Genomic DNA, 18484 nt, shown 5'->3' with positions numbered 1-18484 from the left:
ATTTTCTCTCTTAAAAATGCCCTTCAAAAACATTCCTCAAACATGCTCCTTAAAACGTCATGACACAGCAAATCGACCAATTCATTCTGTTCTCTTGGATACAAGTTGTCAGCCACATTTAGGTAAGCTGTGGCCAGTTCCTCACCTTTTCAATCCAAATATTTCCTCACATCAGAGTGAGATTTTTGCTAGAGTTAAAGATCAAAGAAATGCATTCAAACCTTCCACATGATACCGTCTTCCAAAAAGATAACATTTCCAGGTACTGTATTCTTAATATTTTGGCATGATCTTCTATGCTTCTCTCTGGTTTTTTTTCTAACCGCTTGCACTCCTGAATCGTGTCTTCCCTACCCATGAAGACTAAATGTTCCATTTTATAGAATTGAGATTCTAGGTCTTACATCTTTACTTCAACCTTTGAATCATCTGCATAGCTTTTACACCCTCTAACATTGTATACTCTCCCCATAAATGCCTACATGCTTGGAATGGGCTTTTTACACCCATAATCCTGCAGACTGTTAGTAGCATTTCCCACAAAGGAGAAAGGGACATTGCAATGTCTGCATTTCATGATAAACAGTGTCTTCAAGATTTGGGAATTAATAATTAGTTCAAAGAGCTAAACAGAATCCATCCTTCCTGGGATACAGGTGCACAAGAATCACATCGATCGATCGTTTTCAGCTTTTGGAAGGCCCCAGTTTGCTTCTGCCTATGGCATCCACCAGGTACTGACTTCCAGTGTGTTTACCCAGTGCCCAGGACACAGGCTCACTTTGGTTCCCATAGCGATGGGCCAGTTTGTCCCCCAAGAGATTAATGTGGTTTAACGTGGCAGAGATCAACACCGGCCAGGAAGCTAGATGGATCTGAAATACACAAACATCCAGATCTGCCTTGGACAGGCCTTGCTCCTTTTCACACAATAACAACCCGACAGAGCCAATCTCCTTGAATCAGATGGGACCTTGCCACTGTGTTCCTGTGGGGTAGATGGAACCCAAGGTTCGTATCTGTGACAAAGTCCCTTATCAGACAGCAAGAGAGTGACTGAGTAAGAGTGAGCAACGGTGGGGGGTGGGGGGCACATGAACGTGTATGTGACCCGGAAGTACATTAATGCTTGTGCCTCCATTTCCTCCAATTTATAAGAGTATACCTATTAGTCAGCACACTCATCTCTTGCTCTGATTTTCATTCTCTGGTTCACCTATTAGCCTAACCTCCCTAAGTAGACCAGCATTTCTTTGAACAAGGATTGTCTTTGTCTATCCCTGGAGTACCTGATGTTAACTTGAAGACATACCATACCAGGTATTGAACAAATACTACTGGGCGTGGTGGCTTATGCCTGTAATCCCAGCACTTTGGGAGGCCAAGGCAGGCAGATCACAGGCCAAGAGATTGAAATCATCCTGGCCAACATGGTGAAACCCTGTCTCTACTAAAAATACAAAAATTGGCTGGGCATGGTGGCGCGCGCCTGTAGTCCCAGCTACTTGGGAGGCTAAGGCAGAAGAATCACTTGAACCAGGGAAGCAGAGGTTGCAGTGAACCAAGACTGCACCACTGCACTCCAGCCTGGCAACGGAGTGACACTCTATCTAAAAAAATAAAAATACTGGTTGTCTAATATATACCAAGGCAGAACACTTCGACCCTGGCTGGTGGTGTGTGTTCCAGAGTCTTACCTGCTCTGGTACTGCTCCTGCACAGCTGTTTTTTAACATTCCAGGGTTCAGTTACTCTGCCTAGCACCGCTGCACCTCAGCCACCCCATCTGGCAATCCAAATGGATCTTGCCAAACCAGGGAGTTCTCTCGTGAATTCTTTTGTAAACGTTTGACAATAGGAGTTAGCTTTTGTAAAGTCTACAATCACACCTATATTTGTTTTTTTTAAGGTCAGATTTTCAAGCTTTCTTGAGCCTACTTACACTTTGTGAAGTTTGTTTAATCTCTGAGTTATGTACATCAAAAGATAACTTCCTAGATCGTTAAGAAGCTCTCCCAAGGGAATAAAACTCTGGGCAAATTAGATGGTGGAAGTATTTCAGATTCTTGGTGACGTGTTTCATTTGGTTGTGTTGGTATGTTTTCAGTGTTAACATTGGTGAATCTAGAAAGCTTTCATAAACTGGGGTTTGATAAAGGAGGTTGGATTTAAACTCTTACCTGAAAAAAATATATATAAAAAATGCATGAGGATAGGTTGGATAAACAGTGAAAGAAACACTGAGAACAAAAGTCATTTTCCCCAATAACTCTCATCATTGGACACTTTGCTGGACTTCCAGCCTCCTTTTGAGGACCAGGGAAGGCCACAAACTTCTCAGACCCCAATCCATTGGAGCCAGCCGGCTCAGCTCCAAGAGGCAGAGCCACGTAATAAGCTTAGCTTCCTAGCAACCTGCACACAAGTGTTCCCGATAAAATGGATTACATACTGCTAATGAACCCCAAGTGAATATCATACTGACACAACAAAGGAGTTAATTTGTACCTCCTGCCATACTAAGGGGGCAGACTAAGAGAATTCTTTTTGCCCATGATCCTTCCTGGCATTCTCCCTGGAACGTCACGGTAAAAACAAAATGCTCTGATGAGGTCAAAAGTGGAGGCTTCAATTTCCTATTGCCTCTGGGGGAAAAAAAAAAAAAAAAGTCCTTGTAACAGGAAGCAGTGGGTCTGTTTTTCCATCAGTTACTTTCCCAATACAACTCAGATTGCCTTGAATACCACCCCTAAAGAATTACTCCAGGGTGCCCTGGGCAACACACGTAAGTAGTCCAGTCGCCCCACTATAAATCAACCAACTGCCATTTTATTTACATGTTGGTCTCTCGGGAGCTTGGTTTATCAATCCTCAGGAGCCTCATCTCCTAAAAGAAGCTAGCTAACTAGGTTTGAATTCAGGCTCTTTCACTTCCAGCTGTATGACCCTTCTTTGGAATAACAGTCCTCCCTCACAGGGTTGATGTGATGATTAAATTACTTAATACATGTAAAATGCTCAAAGTTGAACCTGGCATATAATGATCACTATAGAAGTTCCTGCCATTTTTGTTATTGAGCCAAGGATGATCCTGAAATTGAAGGTGGTGACTGGCCCACCCAGATAGCCCCTCTCTCAGGCTACACCAGCAGCCTCCAAAGATAAACCACAGGCAGTGGGGGGCACAGTTCCGTCCAAGTTATTCTTCACTGGAACTGGTAACCTCCTCTTCCCACATTTGGGAGCCAGCCCTAATTTGTGACCTCCTCTTCAGTGACAGGAAAGAGACAAAGGGCCCAGCAGGAATTCACTGGAATCTTGTGGCTAGCCCTAGTTCAAGCTGTGGGTCAAGCAGTCAGAAGGAAGGGCTATCAAACTCCTGAGGACACACAGCCAAAGATGTGATCCTCACATTAAGCAGCTGTAAGTTCTAAACTCATAAACAGATTACATAATTAAGAAACCAAATGCTACCACAAAGCATTCATCTTCTAGCTGGCATAACTTCTGAGAAAAGGGGTGGCTACCAGTCATTCTTGCTCGATGCCCTCCTGATCAGGCACCTGTGAGATGACTAGACAGGTTACAGGGTTGGCCCATAGCTGTTTTTAAAGACAACACGGGCCCAGAGTAGGGGATAGGTGATACATATTTTCTCTTTATGAAACAAGTTTGTCAGGGGTCAAATCTACCAACAGTAGTCTCAATTCTTTTTCACAAACAGTTGGCCAACTGGCCAGAATAAGCTATCATTCTAGGCAAAGAGAAACATGACAAAGCTCTCAGGTCAGCTTGAGATCTACCTATAAGGATGATATTGACGCAGCAAACTGACACAAGAACAGAAAATCAAACCGCATGTTCTCACTCATAGGCAGGTGTTGAACAATGAGAACACATGGACACAGGGAGGGGAGTATAACATACTGGGGTCTGTAGGCGGGAACTAGGGGAGGGACAGCGAGGAGTGGGAAGTTGGGGAGGGATAACATGGGGAGAAATGCCAGATATAGGTGACGGGGAGAAAGGCAGCAAACCACACTGCCATGTATGTACCTATGCAACAATCCTGCATGTTCTTCACATGTACCCCAAACCTAAAACGCAATAAAATATGTCTTTTTAAAAAAGGATGATATTGAAACTGTTAACTGGATAAAACAGAAGCTAGAATTTATTGAACCTGCTGTGTGCTAGAAACTGTGCTGTACTTTAAAGAGACAGCTATAAAACCTCCTGGTAAATTTTTGGATGTAGAAACATTAGTCATTGGAAATATGTTTGAGTGTCATTGAAAATATGCTTGAATTTCATTGAAAATATGTTTTTCACTGAAAGCGTGTTTGAGTTCGGAACCCTGATGTAAAATGACAGCCTCGTGAACACAGAGGCTTTGATCAAGGTAGGAGCATTTGCTGAACTGAGCTTTGAAAAAGGAACACTAAACAGGACTGTTCACTGATTTTATCACTGTCTTTATCTCACTCATGCATTAGCAACGGTAAACCTGTAGTGATACCATGCATATTTCCCAGCGAATACCTTGTCACCAATCTTCAGAATCAGATTCTGGACGGATTGTATAGACCATGTATTCTCAACTCCCCTCTCTGCGTCCTCGCCACACCTTTTATGATGAATGAGAAAAGTCAGTGCCCAGAGAACAGTCTCAGAGCAAGCTTCAGTGGCTGAAGTCACAGCTAGACCTGCAGTTTCTTGACACGTGATGCCTTCTTTACTGCATCCCCTGCTCCCCGCATGTCAGCTGGGCATACATGAACACCAACAGCTGAATAGGTTGCAGCCACCACCCAGCAAGGTGGTCAAAATCAGAGCATTAGGGATCATCTGGGTTGTCTGAAGTATGTGAGACCACTAGAACAAAAAGTTCGAGTTATATGGGGAAAGACCCTTGCTTCAATGGAGTCATCTCAATAGAATAGGTAGAAGCTCCCTACAAAAGGCCCCATGTGACTTTCCCTGTAGAAAATGCCACCAGACCACTATCAAAATTCAACTTGAATCTAAAAAGGTAAATTCTTAAATCCAAGAGATGGCGGGCGTTGGGGAGTGAAGAGAGAATTTGACGTCAGCCGTGAGGAAACTGGCTTTGTTTGGTGACTGCGTTAGATAACTTAGATCTCTAGTGTTAGATTTCAAGATGAAACTTTTGACTTAAATTGGATCATTATGTGCCAACTGAACTGTGAACAAGTACCCCTTAGAAATGTGCAGATCACCTGCCGCAATTAGCAGCAACTTAAGTTCTTATTTCTAATCAGTCTGGGGCTACACAATTGATGTTTTCTAAGCGCTAAATGGAGGACTATCCTTTCTTCGCAAGCAGGAGGGCTTTGCAGATGCAGAGGGGAAAGCTAGTGGCCACGTCAGTGCTCCTGGAGAAGTTCTTCCCCACTCAGAAGTACTCACAGGTACCTCTGGTTTTCATTTTTCCCTTTAATGCACTCTCCACAGAGCTGTCAGGCTGTGCTTTTCAGTCCTCATTTCCCGTAACATCTTCAAGGAATTGTCCTTTACTTCCAGAACAAGGGCAAACTCCTTGCCTAGCATGGTAAAAGCTCCACAACTTAGCCAGAACCTCCTCACGAAGTCGTCTTCCTCACAGCTTCCCAGCGTGAGCATACGATACAAGCAGGACCCATCGTTATACTCCCCAAATCAGGGGGCCATTTCTGCAAACGCCCTGCTCCCCCATGCCCCAGCATCCACCCTATTCCACAGTGGTCCTTCTCACCCTCAGGAGGCAAAGTGAGGACTGTCCGTCTGAAGCCCACCTTTATCACTTAACTGTGTGATCCTGACTAAGTAGTTAAGCCTCCCTGGGTCTGTTTCCTTACCTGCCCAAAGAACTGGCAACAATACCTACATTGCATGAGACTTGTGTAAGATTTATGAAATCGGCTTTTAAACAACTTGGATAGGCTTGCCACATAATAGGTGCTCAATAAATATGTCTCGCCTTCCTCTTTATCACATACTGCCTTTATTCTAAGTTACTGTTTTGCTGTGTCTTGTCATCACTTTCCTTCCCAGTCCCTGTTATCTCCCAACAGTGCCTCAAAAGGTTCTGGCACAAACTCTCAACGAAGTAGTGTCATATCCCAGTTACATTCTACCAGAGGCCTCTGCACCTGTCAGCAGTGAGTCAAAGGTTTCAACACACACTTTTACATATCAGCAGGCACTTCTGCGAATGATCTAAACAATGAAATATATTATGCAGACAGAATATCAGAATCTTCAATGTGTTTCCAAAATTCCATTTCTGCCCAAATCTCAGGAATGCGTCCATTTTAATAATGAAAAGACATTTGTAGTGGAGACCTTCAGGAAATGACACTTGTATACATTAGATCACAATATAGATGGGTTAAAAAAAAAAAATGAAGACTCACTCCAACTCCCGGTTGAAGTTGTAGTGGTTTTAAACTGTTTTCAAAGTGAAATCCTATTTTCGAACGTTATCTTCCTGGGAATGCTAACATGTGAAACTGAAACAGTGGGACGAGGAGCTTCGTGGCCCGGTGGAGTAGGTGGCACATGTAGGCCCACCCCCAACAGTGCATATAGGGTCTGCATGCCCAGCTCCCACCCACCACACACTGAAGCAACTGAGGCACCTCCACAAAACCTAATTTAAAAACCACCAGCTTGGCTGGGCACAGTGGCTCACGCCTGTAATCCCAGCATTTGAGGACACGCATTTCGTTCAGTGCCCGTCCGTCCCCAGCCACAAATTTTGCTTCCCTTGCTCTAGAGAGAGTATCAAGGCCCAGGGGGCCACCGGCGAGGTGTATTGCCCCAGCGGAGAGAAATGCCCCCTAGTTGGGTCGAATATACCTTGGGCCTTCATGCAAGGCAAAATCGCGACTATCTTAGCTGGGGATGTTAAAGTGAAAAAGGAGAGAGACTCTTGAACCACTGAGCAGCCACCTCCTTTGCCCCAGACTACTCCTCTCCAATCCTGAGGGCCCCACCCCCACCCACCTCGACCCTCCCTTCCCTCACCCCCAAGATGTAGAATTGTGAATATAACAAAACTGCAAAAAGTTAGTCTTATGTATACACATTATTTTCGTCGTATGTTTCTATATTTTGAAACAAAGGTATGTAACTTCTTCATTTGAAGGATAAGCTGGTTTGTGTTAAGCAGTATCATATTGGTTGGGTCGTTTGCATCATATTCGTTAGCATTTATTTGGTGGCAGAATGTTTGCCTAGGTACAGAATTAATAGCCCTTAGCAACGACTGCTGCTGGTGTGTATTTTTGTAAATGTTATGCACTCTCTGAAAGGAGAAACAGACACAAAAGAAAAAGACTTTTTTTTTTTTTTTTTTTTTTTTGCCAAGGCCAGTGTTGCTGCCTAAAAAAAAAAAAAAAAAAAAAAAAAAAAAAAAAATGATGCTATAAAATGGTAGGCCAAAGTGGGCAGATCAGTTGAGGTCAGGAAATCAAGACCAGCCTGGCCCACATGGTAAAACACTGTCTCTATTAAAATTGAAAAATTAGCCAGGTGTGGTGATGCATGCCTGTAATTCCTCGGGGGGCTGAGGCAGGAGAATTGTTTGAGTCTGGAAGGCAGAGGTTGCAGTGGGCTGAGATTGCGCCATTGCACTCCAGCCTGAGAGACAAGAGCAAAAGTCCATCTCAAAAAAAACAAAGTTAAAAAGAAAACCCACAGCTTTAGAATAATAAGCAGAGAGGTTTAGGAGAATGGGTAAATATACTCCTTGGTGGTAAAAAAAAAAAAAAAAAAAAAATCCCTCCTAGCCAAATGGTATACAATAAGTCCTCACTTAATGTCATCGATAGGTTCTTGGAAACAGTGACTTCAAGGGAAAAGACATGTGAGGAAACCAGTTTTACCATAAGCTACATGGTATAAAGAAGAGTTACATTCCTAAGGCATATTTCTGGTTACAAAAACATCAAACTTCTAAGTAAAGTTATTTAGAACACTTTGAATATTAAAACTGAAATAACACTTCTAATAGTAAACATTGAAGTAAATATGAGCTATGCATACGTTTAAGAAAGATTAAGGAAAACGAGTAAAAGCATCATTTACCCACTTGCTCCAGTTCAGGGTTACGGATGGGTGGAACGTCTTCTGGTAGCCTAGGGTTCCAGGTGAAAACCACCCTGGACAGGACCCCATCCCATTGCAGGGTGCACTCACACACACCCACACTCAGATGGGGACCATTTAGACATACCATTCTCTCGATGTGCACAGCTTTGGGAAAAAACTGAATTCCCGGAAGAAAACCCATACAGGTACGGGGAGGAAGTACAAACTCCACATAGTCAGTGGCCCTAGCCAGGAATCAATATTTTTCTTATCAAGATTATAAAGAAATGATATTGAACAAAACCAGGTTATTCAAAGACCTGCTGTATACACACATATTTAATGTTAAAGACATAGAAGTCTTAGTTTACATTACGTCAATGCCAATAGAGTATTTACAAGTTGTACTCAAGTCGATGTTACAGAGAGAGATGTAGGCAGGAAGAGGCAGTTCTGCTGCAGAGAGGGCAGCACCATCACTGGCCAGCGCTCGGCAGAACATGCAGTCCACTCACTACTAACGTCAGCTGGGAAGAAGCCAGGCACGCATCAGCCACCTGCAACCCCCAACGCAGAATGTCTACCGGAGGCCCTCGGATACTGTAAAACCCCAGAAATCACTTGGTTGAAGAACATTTAGTGACAAGGAAAATAGCTATACTATATTACTAAGTGAAACAGATTACATAGAGTATGATACTGATGTTATATATGTATGAACAGATACGTATTTTTCTAAAACTGGAATGATTCACATCAAAATGTTAGTAGTCATGTGAATTGTTCTTATTTTCTTTCTTGTCCTCTTGTGACTTTTCCACATTTTTTCCAATTAATAAATAATCTTTGTGATTAAAAAAACAATTTAAAAAAGATCAAGCCAACAGTTTGTGACAGAAAATAAAGCACTGCGTTCTGGGCACTGTACAGAGGCCAGCAGGGTTTTTTTTTGTTTTTGTTTTTGTTTTTGTTTTTGTTTTTGAGATGGAGTTTCACTCTGTCGCGCAGGCTGGAGGGCAGTGGTGTGATCTTGGCTCACTGCAACCTCTGAACCTCCATAGAGGCCAGCAGAGCAGTTTGATGCTCCCATGAAGCTTCAAGTTCATGAGGCCGGGACTCCTATCTACCTTTCCTGGCGCTGTGTTCCTCAGCAGGCGGCATGGTGCCCACGATGCCCCATGGCCCAGCACGTAGCAGGTGCTCAGTTAGCAACTGTTGGACAGACAAGTGTGACAGCCTCATTCTACTCCAGCCCATTTTGGATCATTCCTATGCCCACACCCCCTTTTTCCTCCTTTCTCTCTTATATTTTCAGAAAACAGAAACTTATTTCCAGAAACGGGCTCGTCAACCCTGCTCCTCTTAGCAGCTTAAGGGACGTTAATATTTTCTAATCCCAGTTTCATTGAGTTCATGTAAAAAATAAAGCTGTCACCCCTTTAGACCCTTTTTCATGTGTGTGACGGGTTGGGGAAGAGGGGATTTGGACGTGAGGCTATTTGAAGTGGAGAATTTGGACAGGAGGAAGAGCGGGAGACAGAAAGACACAGTGAACAACAGAGGCTGTTGGGAAACCTTGATTCCAATCTGGGTTCTGTTACAAACAAATTATAAGACTTGACTGGGCCTTGGTGTTCTCATCTGTAAAAATGAATGACCACAAATCACTGGGGAAATGCAGATTGAAACTACAATGAGATACTACCTCACACCTATCAGAGTGGCTACTATAAAAACCAGAAAGTGGGCCGGGCGCGGTGGCTCAAGCCTGTAATCCCAGCACTTTGGGAGGCCGAGGCGGGTGGATCACGAGGTCAAGAGATCGAGACCATCCTGGTCAACATGGTGAAACCCCGTCTCTACTAAAAATGCAAAAACAATAGCTGGGCATGGTGGCGCTTGCCTGTAATCCCAGCTACTCAGGAGGCTGAGGCAGGCGAATTGCTTGAACCCAGGAGGCGGAGGTTGCGGTGAGCCGAGATCGCGCCATTGCACTCCAGCCTGGGTAACAGGAGCGAAACTCCGTCTCAAAAAAAAAAAAAAAAAAAAAACCAGAAAGTAACAAGTGTTGGACACAGTCCTAGGGAAATCAGATCAGAACGCTGGTGCACTGCTGAGGGGAATGTAAAATAGTTCAGTCATTATAAAAAAAGTATAGCAGTTCCTCAAAAAATTACAAATAGAATTACTCTATAATCCAGGAATCCCACCCAAACCTAAAATGCAATTAAAAAAAAAAAGAATTGAAAGTAAGAACTCAAAGAAATATTCACAAGAGCAGAAAATCAAACACCATATATTCTCACTCATAGGCGGGTGTTGAACAATGAGAACACATGGACACAGGGAGGGGAGCACTACACACTGGGGTCCGTTGGGGGGAAATGGGGGAGGGGCAGGGGGTGGGGAGGTGGGAAGAGATAGCATGGGGAGAAATGACAGATACAGGTGAGGGGACGGAAGGCAGCAAACCACATTGCCATGTGTGTACCTATGCAACAATCTTGCATGTTCATCACATGTACCCCCAAACCTAAAATGCAATTAAAAAAAAAAAAAAGAAAAGAAATATTCACACACCCATGTTCATAGCAGCCTTATTCATAGTGGCCAAAAACATGGAAGTCAAAATGTCCATCCGCAGATGATAAGTGAAACATGGTATTATACATATGATGGAATAGTATTCGGCCTTTAAAGAGAAGGAAAGTCTGACACGTTACATCATGGATGAACCTTGAGGACATTCTGCTAAATGAAATATGTCAGTCACAGAAAGACATTACCGTATGATTCCACTTGTAAGAGGTACTTAGAGTAGTCAAGATTATGGAGACTGACGGTGGTTATTGCCAAGGGCTGCAGGAGAGGGAATAGGAAGGTACTGTTTCGTGGGTATTGAGTTTCAGGGTCGTAAGACGAAAAGAGGCATGGAGATGGAGGGGGTGACAGACGTTCAACATTATGAATGTATTTAATACCACTGAACTGTACACTAAAAAATGGTTAAGATGGCACATTTTATATTATGTGTATTTTACAACAAAAACAAATTCTGAAAAAAAAAAGGGAAGCATGAATAACCACAGAGTATGGTAGATTAACTCACAGAGACACCATTAGGCAGATGTAAAATGGCTGATCTAAGTCGGGGTTTTTTTTTTTTTTTTTTTTTTTTTTTTTTTTTTTTTTTTGAGACGGAGTCTTGCTCTGCTGCCCAGGCTGGAGTGCAATGGTGTGATCTCGGCTCACTGCAACCTCCGCCTCCCAGGTTCAAGTGATTCTCCTGCCTCAGCCTCCCAGGTAGCTGGGATGACAGGTGCCCGCCACCATGCCTGGCTAATTTTTGTATTTCTTCTACAGATGGGGGTTTCACCAAATTGGTCAGGCTGCTCTTGAACTCCTGACCTCAGGTGATCCACTGGCCTCAGCCTCCCAAACTGCTGGGAATACAGGTGTGAGCCACCACACCCGGCCAGGGCATTTTTAAAAGCAAAGGTCCTATTCAAATGTAAGGTTTTCCTTATATGCAAAGAGGTTATATGAGGCTGCAGCAGTTAGATTAAGAGTCAACACATCCCTTCTCTGCCCTGGGGACACATGAGCATGAACAAACGCCACAACTTTTTCTTTATCACACAGAATGAATTCTGTTATGCTTCAAGACCTGGATGAAGTTGTCCTGCTCCATAAAGCCTTGCTTGATCGTGGAAACCAGTGATGGTCCTCTGACTGGCCAGGGAACTACCAGCCCATCTACACAGACACACACCACCACACACATACATCCCTGCATTCCTTCACAGGAGAGTAGAGCTTAACCCCCAACCAGTTTGACCAAAGGCCCTACCATAGAAGTCTTGTCACACCTTGCAGTCAGTTGCACACCATAGGTCCTCACTAAAGATGTGTTACTTGGCTGATCAGAAGAAATGGCATTGCTGTCCAGCCTAATACCAGGCAAAGACGGTCATCAGAACTAAAGAGATGGAGTTGCCCAGAGTCTGATTCTGTTAATAACGGATTCTGCCAACACTAAGCCTGTAACCTTTACCACGGATCTCATCTCGCTAAAATCTATTGCAAATTACTGAGGCTATCTCTGTTTGAAATCTGTTACTGGCAAGCATATTGATTCCCAGGTGGCTGCCTGACCCACAAACCAACTCATTGTGTTGAGCATCTCAATCTGTTCTAGAAAAGCTGGTCGCACACTTTCCAACTCCTTCAGTGTCAGCGGTGTTGCCTCAGACAGGCTGTGTGGTCTAGGAGGAAAGACACCCATCTTCAACTGCTTTGTCAGCTCCTTTTAGATTTTAAATCTGACACAGCCATCTCTTTAGAAAAAAATCTACCAATGGCCTAATTTTTACTTTTTTTTTTTTTTGGTTTAGTGTTTGCTGTTCTGTAGAGTTGAGAGTTCCTTGAAACGACACCTCTGCTCCTACCTTGTTAACACTCCTTTTCTCACTTCCCTCCTTGCTCACACAGATGATTCAAATGCATTTGAAAATGTCTCCAGTTGCTTTTTAAGGATTTTTCCATGCTGCATTTTCCCTAGGGCAATGAGGGAGGTTGGCCAAGGGAGAGTCTCTAGTTCACCCTCTGTTTCCTTCACAGCAGAGCCCTCCAGAACTTGGCTTCCCAGGCCTGGCAGGAAATGCCAAAGGCTGGGGGATGGGTAGGATTGTGTAGAGATGAAATTTTTAAAGAGGAAAAAAATCATGAAATTGTTCAAGACAGGTTTTATGGGATCCAGTTGGAGAGACCGGTTTCAACAATGGGGGTCATAAATACAAACGTACAGACTAAAAATCTGGGAATTTCATTTCCTGTAACTTAAAAAAAAAAAAGTGAAAACAAAACTACCTCTTAGTGGTTCTCCTATCCCTTGTAGTCAATGCCTGAATGGGAGCCTGGGAACTGGGAGAGGCAATTCCAAAAGTCAATTCCCCGCTAAAGCCTGACCAAGCCCTTAAGTTTTAGAGCCTAGCAGTCCAATAAGGAGGGCTCATACCATCAACAATGCCTCTCTACCGAGTGGCATCTGATCTTTCGGATGCAGGAATCTGTCTCCTTGTTTTTCAAATACCCTCCCTTTCTCCTCTTCCTTCTTTGCTCTAGTTCAGCCAATATTACTTTCTTGGAAGAAGTAGGAGATAGAATTGGTTGAGAGTTCAAGCACTGGAAAATAATACGACAGCATCTAGCACATAGTAGATGCCTAACAATAAATACTTGTACATTTATTAAAACAATTATAGGCCATAATTTTTTTAAAGAAAGAAACAACTTGGAGATATATGAGAACATTTGTTTTTTCCTCACGTGTAAGAAAATATTAAACACTACTGACAATACCATTGACTTAAAAATCATCTGGCATTTTTAAATATAAAAATGTTGGTCTTTCATTCACATCAACAGATGGAGTTCTTTGTGGCTATGCCGATTTTGATAAGCATCCTACCTTTATAAAACAAGAACTATGTCCAGGGTTTTTCAGTTGTAAGAGGGAGGACGTAGGACGAATGTGGTACTTGATCTTGGCTGGAACTGGAAGTCCTTTATCCTCCTTTCTGTACCTTATGCTTTGACAGTGAATTAAATCGAGTTTTGTAGAATTTCTTACATGGTTCAGGCTACCCTTGCATCCCAAAGACACACTGGTTTGAATTTGACTGATATTAAAATCCCTGGCTTAATTTGTTGTTCTGTCTGCTTTTCTCAGTAGCCCTGGAAAGCTGGAGGCATTTTATTTGCTTTTTGCCTTTCTAGATCCCACGGAGAGGGATGGAGCACATGAGCAGGCAGGCTCAGTATAGAGAAGCCCAAATCCCTCTTCAACTATAAGTTGGTCATTCAGTGAGCTGCACTGACCAGACCCAAACCTGACTGTGTCATCGTGATTGATGCCAATGGGTTCGCACCACCATTGCTATCAGTCACCATGTAAGATATGGTGCCCTCGCTTTATATTCTTCTAAGTCTTTCCAGGGAACTTGTATGTAGCACACAGCCTGAAGCTATGTGTAATCTATCAGAAGAAGTTCTCACAGGAATGTTTCCAAAAGGACCATTTTTCCGATATGTTGAAAAATAAAAGCTCACCTAAAAATAATTAAACTCGACTTAACATTATTGCTGTTCTGTATGTCATAATTTAACAAGAATGAAAGAAATCTTAATAGGATTGCAATCAGATCTTTGTGTTCCTGAATCATTTATTAGAGTCTTAGTGGAAACCAGGTTTAAGGTGGCTCAGAGGAACTGTCCTTTGTTTTCAGGAAAAGTGAAATCAAGCAAGACTAAATTCTACAGCAACCAAACCCCGCTGCTATTCCCAAATCCTGCCCAAATCCTCTCTACCTTTCAAAGCCTGGCTTGAGCCCCTTTTCCCACTAGACCCGAGGGAAGACCCCCTCCTCTGAAACTTCTTGGTTTGAATACTCCCACCTAGAACACAACTATGCGATGCTCTTTGCTACTCCCTCTTACCTTGTGAAAGTTAGAATAACCTCCCAATCTATTGTTCAGTGAACCCTTCCACTTGAGAACTGTCTTCCTTTGTGTTAATAACTCCACACCCAGCATCTACCTCAGAGTCAGGTGAATAAAAGGTACTCTTTAAAACTATGACAAACTATTGGTTTGTCATAGGGAAAGTCACATTTTTTAAAAGTTAAGTTGAAGGTGTATAAGCTGATTCTTCATCAGGTTCCTTTCATAAGTAAGTTAAGATCCTTCCATGAGGTTAAAATATGATTCACTTTGGAAAAATTCAATGAATATGCATCTGTTACATAAAGCAAAGTGTTCTATGAAATTCAAGTGGCATGAGAGAGGTGGTACAATGCTGCTCCTGTGACTGTGGCTGCCTGACAGTGGCCTGAGAAAAGACAGTAAATATCTGAACTACAGAGGAAGCTCCTTCTCTGCCATCCTCACCCTACAGCTATCCATGACAATATCCATGTCAGTTTGATCATTGTTCTGCTATAAAAGAAATGCCTGGTATCATTCAACACCATCTTATGCTCCAAAAGCTGCCATATGAGGAGGAATCCTTAGCCTTGATATTCTACAACGCACAAAGGAGAACGCTGCGGACATTGAAGACATTCATTCCCAATCCCTCACTCATTCACCAGGCTGACCTTCAACTGTGGGTCCCCAAGATCCACCATGTACAGGGGCTCCACAGAGCCCTCACAACTAAACTGGACCCCTCCTAAGATGTTGGACTTCTTGACAATGTGTGTAAAGAAAATGTGCCAGAGTGCCTCCCCGCCTTGAAAGCCACCTCAGACAGTGAGAGAGAGGGCTACCTGCTGGGGACAGGGAAAGTAGGAGGAGTCCTCTGACAGAAGGGACCCTATGCTAGGTCAGGATTTACAATGCTACAAGAAAGTAGCATTGTAAATTCAGAGCAAGGATTCTCTGCCTTGGGAATCCTAGAGACTAGATGAGATGCCAGGTATGACTCTGCCACAATGAAGTGCCTGTGGGCAAAATAATTTTACTTCTCTGAAACCCAATTTTCTCATTGGTGCCAAAAAGAAAAAAAAAAAGGAAAAGGAAAGAGAGAGAGAGAGAGAGAGAGAGAGAGAGAGAGAGAAAGATAAGGTGGCTTTGAAAAAATTTTCCAAGCCTCTGAGTCTGTCAGTGGGTACCTGTCAATGTGAGCCCTGTGATGGGCACCATGGAAAATATAAAATATGATACATTTCTCATGAATCTAGAATTATGCTCTAGTGGAAAAAAAGAAGAAAGTTAACTCCATCACTGAGTCTCTATTATGTAGTATTCTGTATACACACAAACTCACAAATATTAGGCATTACACAACACACATAAAAAATGAGAATAGCTGGTAATTCTTTTTTTTTTTTTTTTTTGAGACGGAGTTTCACTCTTGTTACCCAGGCTGGAGTGCAGTGGCGCGATCTCGGCTCACCGCAACCTCCGCCTCCTGGGTTCAGGCAATTCTCCCGCCTCAGCCTCCTGAGTAGCTGGGATTATAGGCACGCGCCACCATGCCCAACTAATTTTTTGTATTTTTAGTAGAGACGGGGTTTCACCATGTTGACCAGGCTGGTCTCGATCTCTCGACCTCGTGATCCACCCGCCTCGGCCTCCCGAAGGTAATTCTTATACTTGTTCAGAAAAAGGAATAGATTTTTATTAAATGGGGATCTCTGAGGAAAGTTTCATAGACAACTAAGTATGTATCCTTGAAAGATAAGCAGAATGATTTCCAGATTTTCAGAGGATATTTCTTATTCTCCTGAGAGATCAGAAGGATAGGAAAAATTCCACTGGATCGGGGTTCTTCGGTTTAGAATGGGTATTGTGTGTGTGGGTGCATGTGTGTGTGAGAGAGAGATGGGAGAGCCTGGGATCAAATAAGTTGGGAAAAGTAGATTAAACAAAGGTAATTTTTTTTTTCCATTACAGATCTCCTCAAGGTGCTAATAAACAAATGTGTGTTGAGACTAAGAGAGGTCAAGTTTGCAGTGATTCCAACTATGGGTCACAGAGTTCCTTGTTCTTACAACTGTTCAAGTGATTGGGGTTCTGAGAAATCCTCTTTGGAAACGGTGTACCAAAGAGAACATAAACTCCCCGAGGTCAGTGACTGGTCTTGTTCACCACTGTTATCTCCTGGCATGGCATCAGATACACGGGAAACATTTAATGAAATATAATAAAATAACAGTTTGCCAAACGACTCAATGAATAAGTGCTGAATTTTAGGTGAAAAAACACATTCACGATGACATGGAGGTGAGAATACACCCGAAGCGGGGAATCACCTCTCCGAGATGTTACCCTCCATGTCTGGTCTCCACATAAGCCACAGGTAGGAGTTTCAGGTGATGTCTGTCTTTGCCTTCTCAAGAAGCAAAAATACTACAAACACCCATAATGATCCTAAAAGACTTTAACTCCTCCCAACCCCTCAAAAAGGATAACAAAATTAGAGCTTCCTAAAGAATACTGGCATTTCTTTACCAAGAATAAACAACAAATCAGTTAATGATACTCAAGTCAGACTTCACCACGGATATACGGATTATCTTTGTTTCTCTACTGCCACCTTCTGGTTCCCAGACACCTACATGGTAAATTTAAAATGCTGCCTGATACGTGTGTTTCACTACGGAATTTTAAGCACTTGTTCACATCCTTTACTTCAGATGACGTTACACAGATTAGAAAAGATTAAGGTGGCCTTTACTCTTTTTCATACGACATAAAAATAACATAGAAGTTAAGTGACTTGATTAGTGATAGAAAGTTAGGAGCAGAGCAAGGACTAACCCCACTTGTTGGTTTTTCCAATGAGCAAACAGTGAGTTTAGCCATTTGGCTTTATCCAGCTCTATTTGCAAAGAGTTCCACAGCTGCCTCATCCCTTCACAAGCAGAACCTTGAACGGGAAATCCCGTGTCTTGAAAAAGAAGACACTGCTCAAATATACCCTGATCTTTTCAAGGGTAAAATCCATCCCACTTTACAAACTCTTCGAGAGAACAATGTAGAGGATCTAAAGTTGGTATTTTACCTGACAGCCAAGATTCCCCAACATGGTGGCCGGCCAGCCAGCTTCTTTCTAACATACCTTGGTCTGGAAGCAGCAGTAGAGTTGGGTAAGGTATGGGTGTTTCCGTGCCAGAGCCAAAATCCTCTTCTCTGTCATTGTGCAGTCCACGTCATCATCCTGAAGGATGACATCCTTCTTTAAGACCTTCACAGCATATACTTCATCTTTGCCCTTGAGTTCTGCCAACATGACCTGCAATCAATCAATTGTCCCCATTAATCTATGCATGTATGGAATAAAAAGAAGAAACATAAGCTAATACCAAATACTTTAAAAACTAATTCTGCTTTTCTTTAACCGTAAATATTATAACAAGGCAGGTGTGGTGGCATGCACCTGTAATCCAAGATACTTGGGAGGCTGTGGTAGGAGGATCATTTGAGCCCAGGAGTTACAGATCAGCATGGGCAACATAGCGAGACCGCCTTCTCAAGATATATAGATATATAATGTTTATATATATAATGTTTAAGAAAACTGCCTATTCTACAATTACTATAAGTCTACAGTTACTACATTCTAATAGTTACTACAATTATTTATTTTTAATCTCTGGCACGGTGCCCTGGCATAGAAAAGAGAAGTTCAATGCACATCTGTTGAATGGTTATTCATATGCTTATATGTGCTTGTCATACTTATAATTACAGTACAGAAAATATTGTAAGTATTTTTAATTGAGCATTATAAGCATTCTCCACATGGTCTTCATCATTATCATGGTTGCTTATACTCAATTCGAATATAATTTATGTAACCATTTCCCTTAAATTAGACACTTAA

At 42.5% G+C, this 18484-nt stretch overlaps 1 protein-coding gene across 4 annotated transcripts in view; it reads right to left on the bottom strand.

Moving 5' to 3' along the window:
* PRKCE (protein kinase C epsilon) overlaps nt 1-18484 on the bottom strand; it is a 533961-nt gene that overhangs the window by 157308 nt on the left and 358169 nt on the right. For all 4 annotated transcript variants that reach the window (XM_003926751.4, XM_039477786.2, XM_010337457.3 and 1 more), the window contains one exon: nt 17720-17893. In XM_003926751.4, coding sequence (XP_003926800.1) covers nt 17720-17893 — 174 coding nt within the window. The remainder of the gene's footprint in view (nt 1-17719; nt 17894-18484) is intronic.

This window comes from Saimiri boliviensis, chromosome 1, assembly GCF_048565385.1.
Source record: "Saimiri boliviensis isolate mSaiBol1 chromosome 1, mSaiBol1.pri, whole genome shotgun sequence".
Taxonomy (NCBI): Eukaryota; Metazoa; Chordata; class Mammalia; order Primates; family Cebidae; genus Saimiri; species Saimiri boliviensis.
Note: the sequence above shows the minus strand (reverse complement) of the source record. Positions and strands in the feature narration are given on the sequence as shown.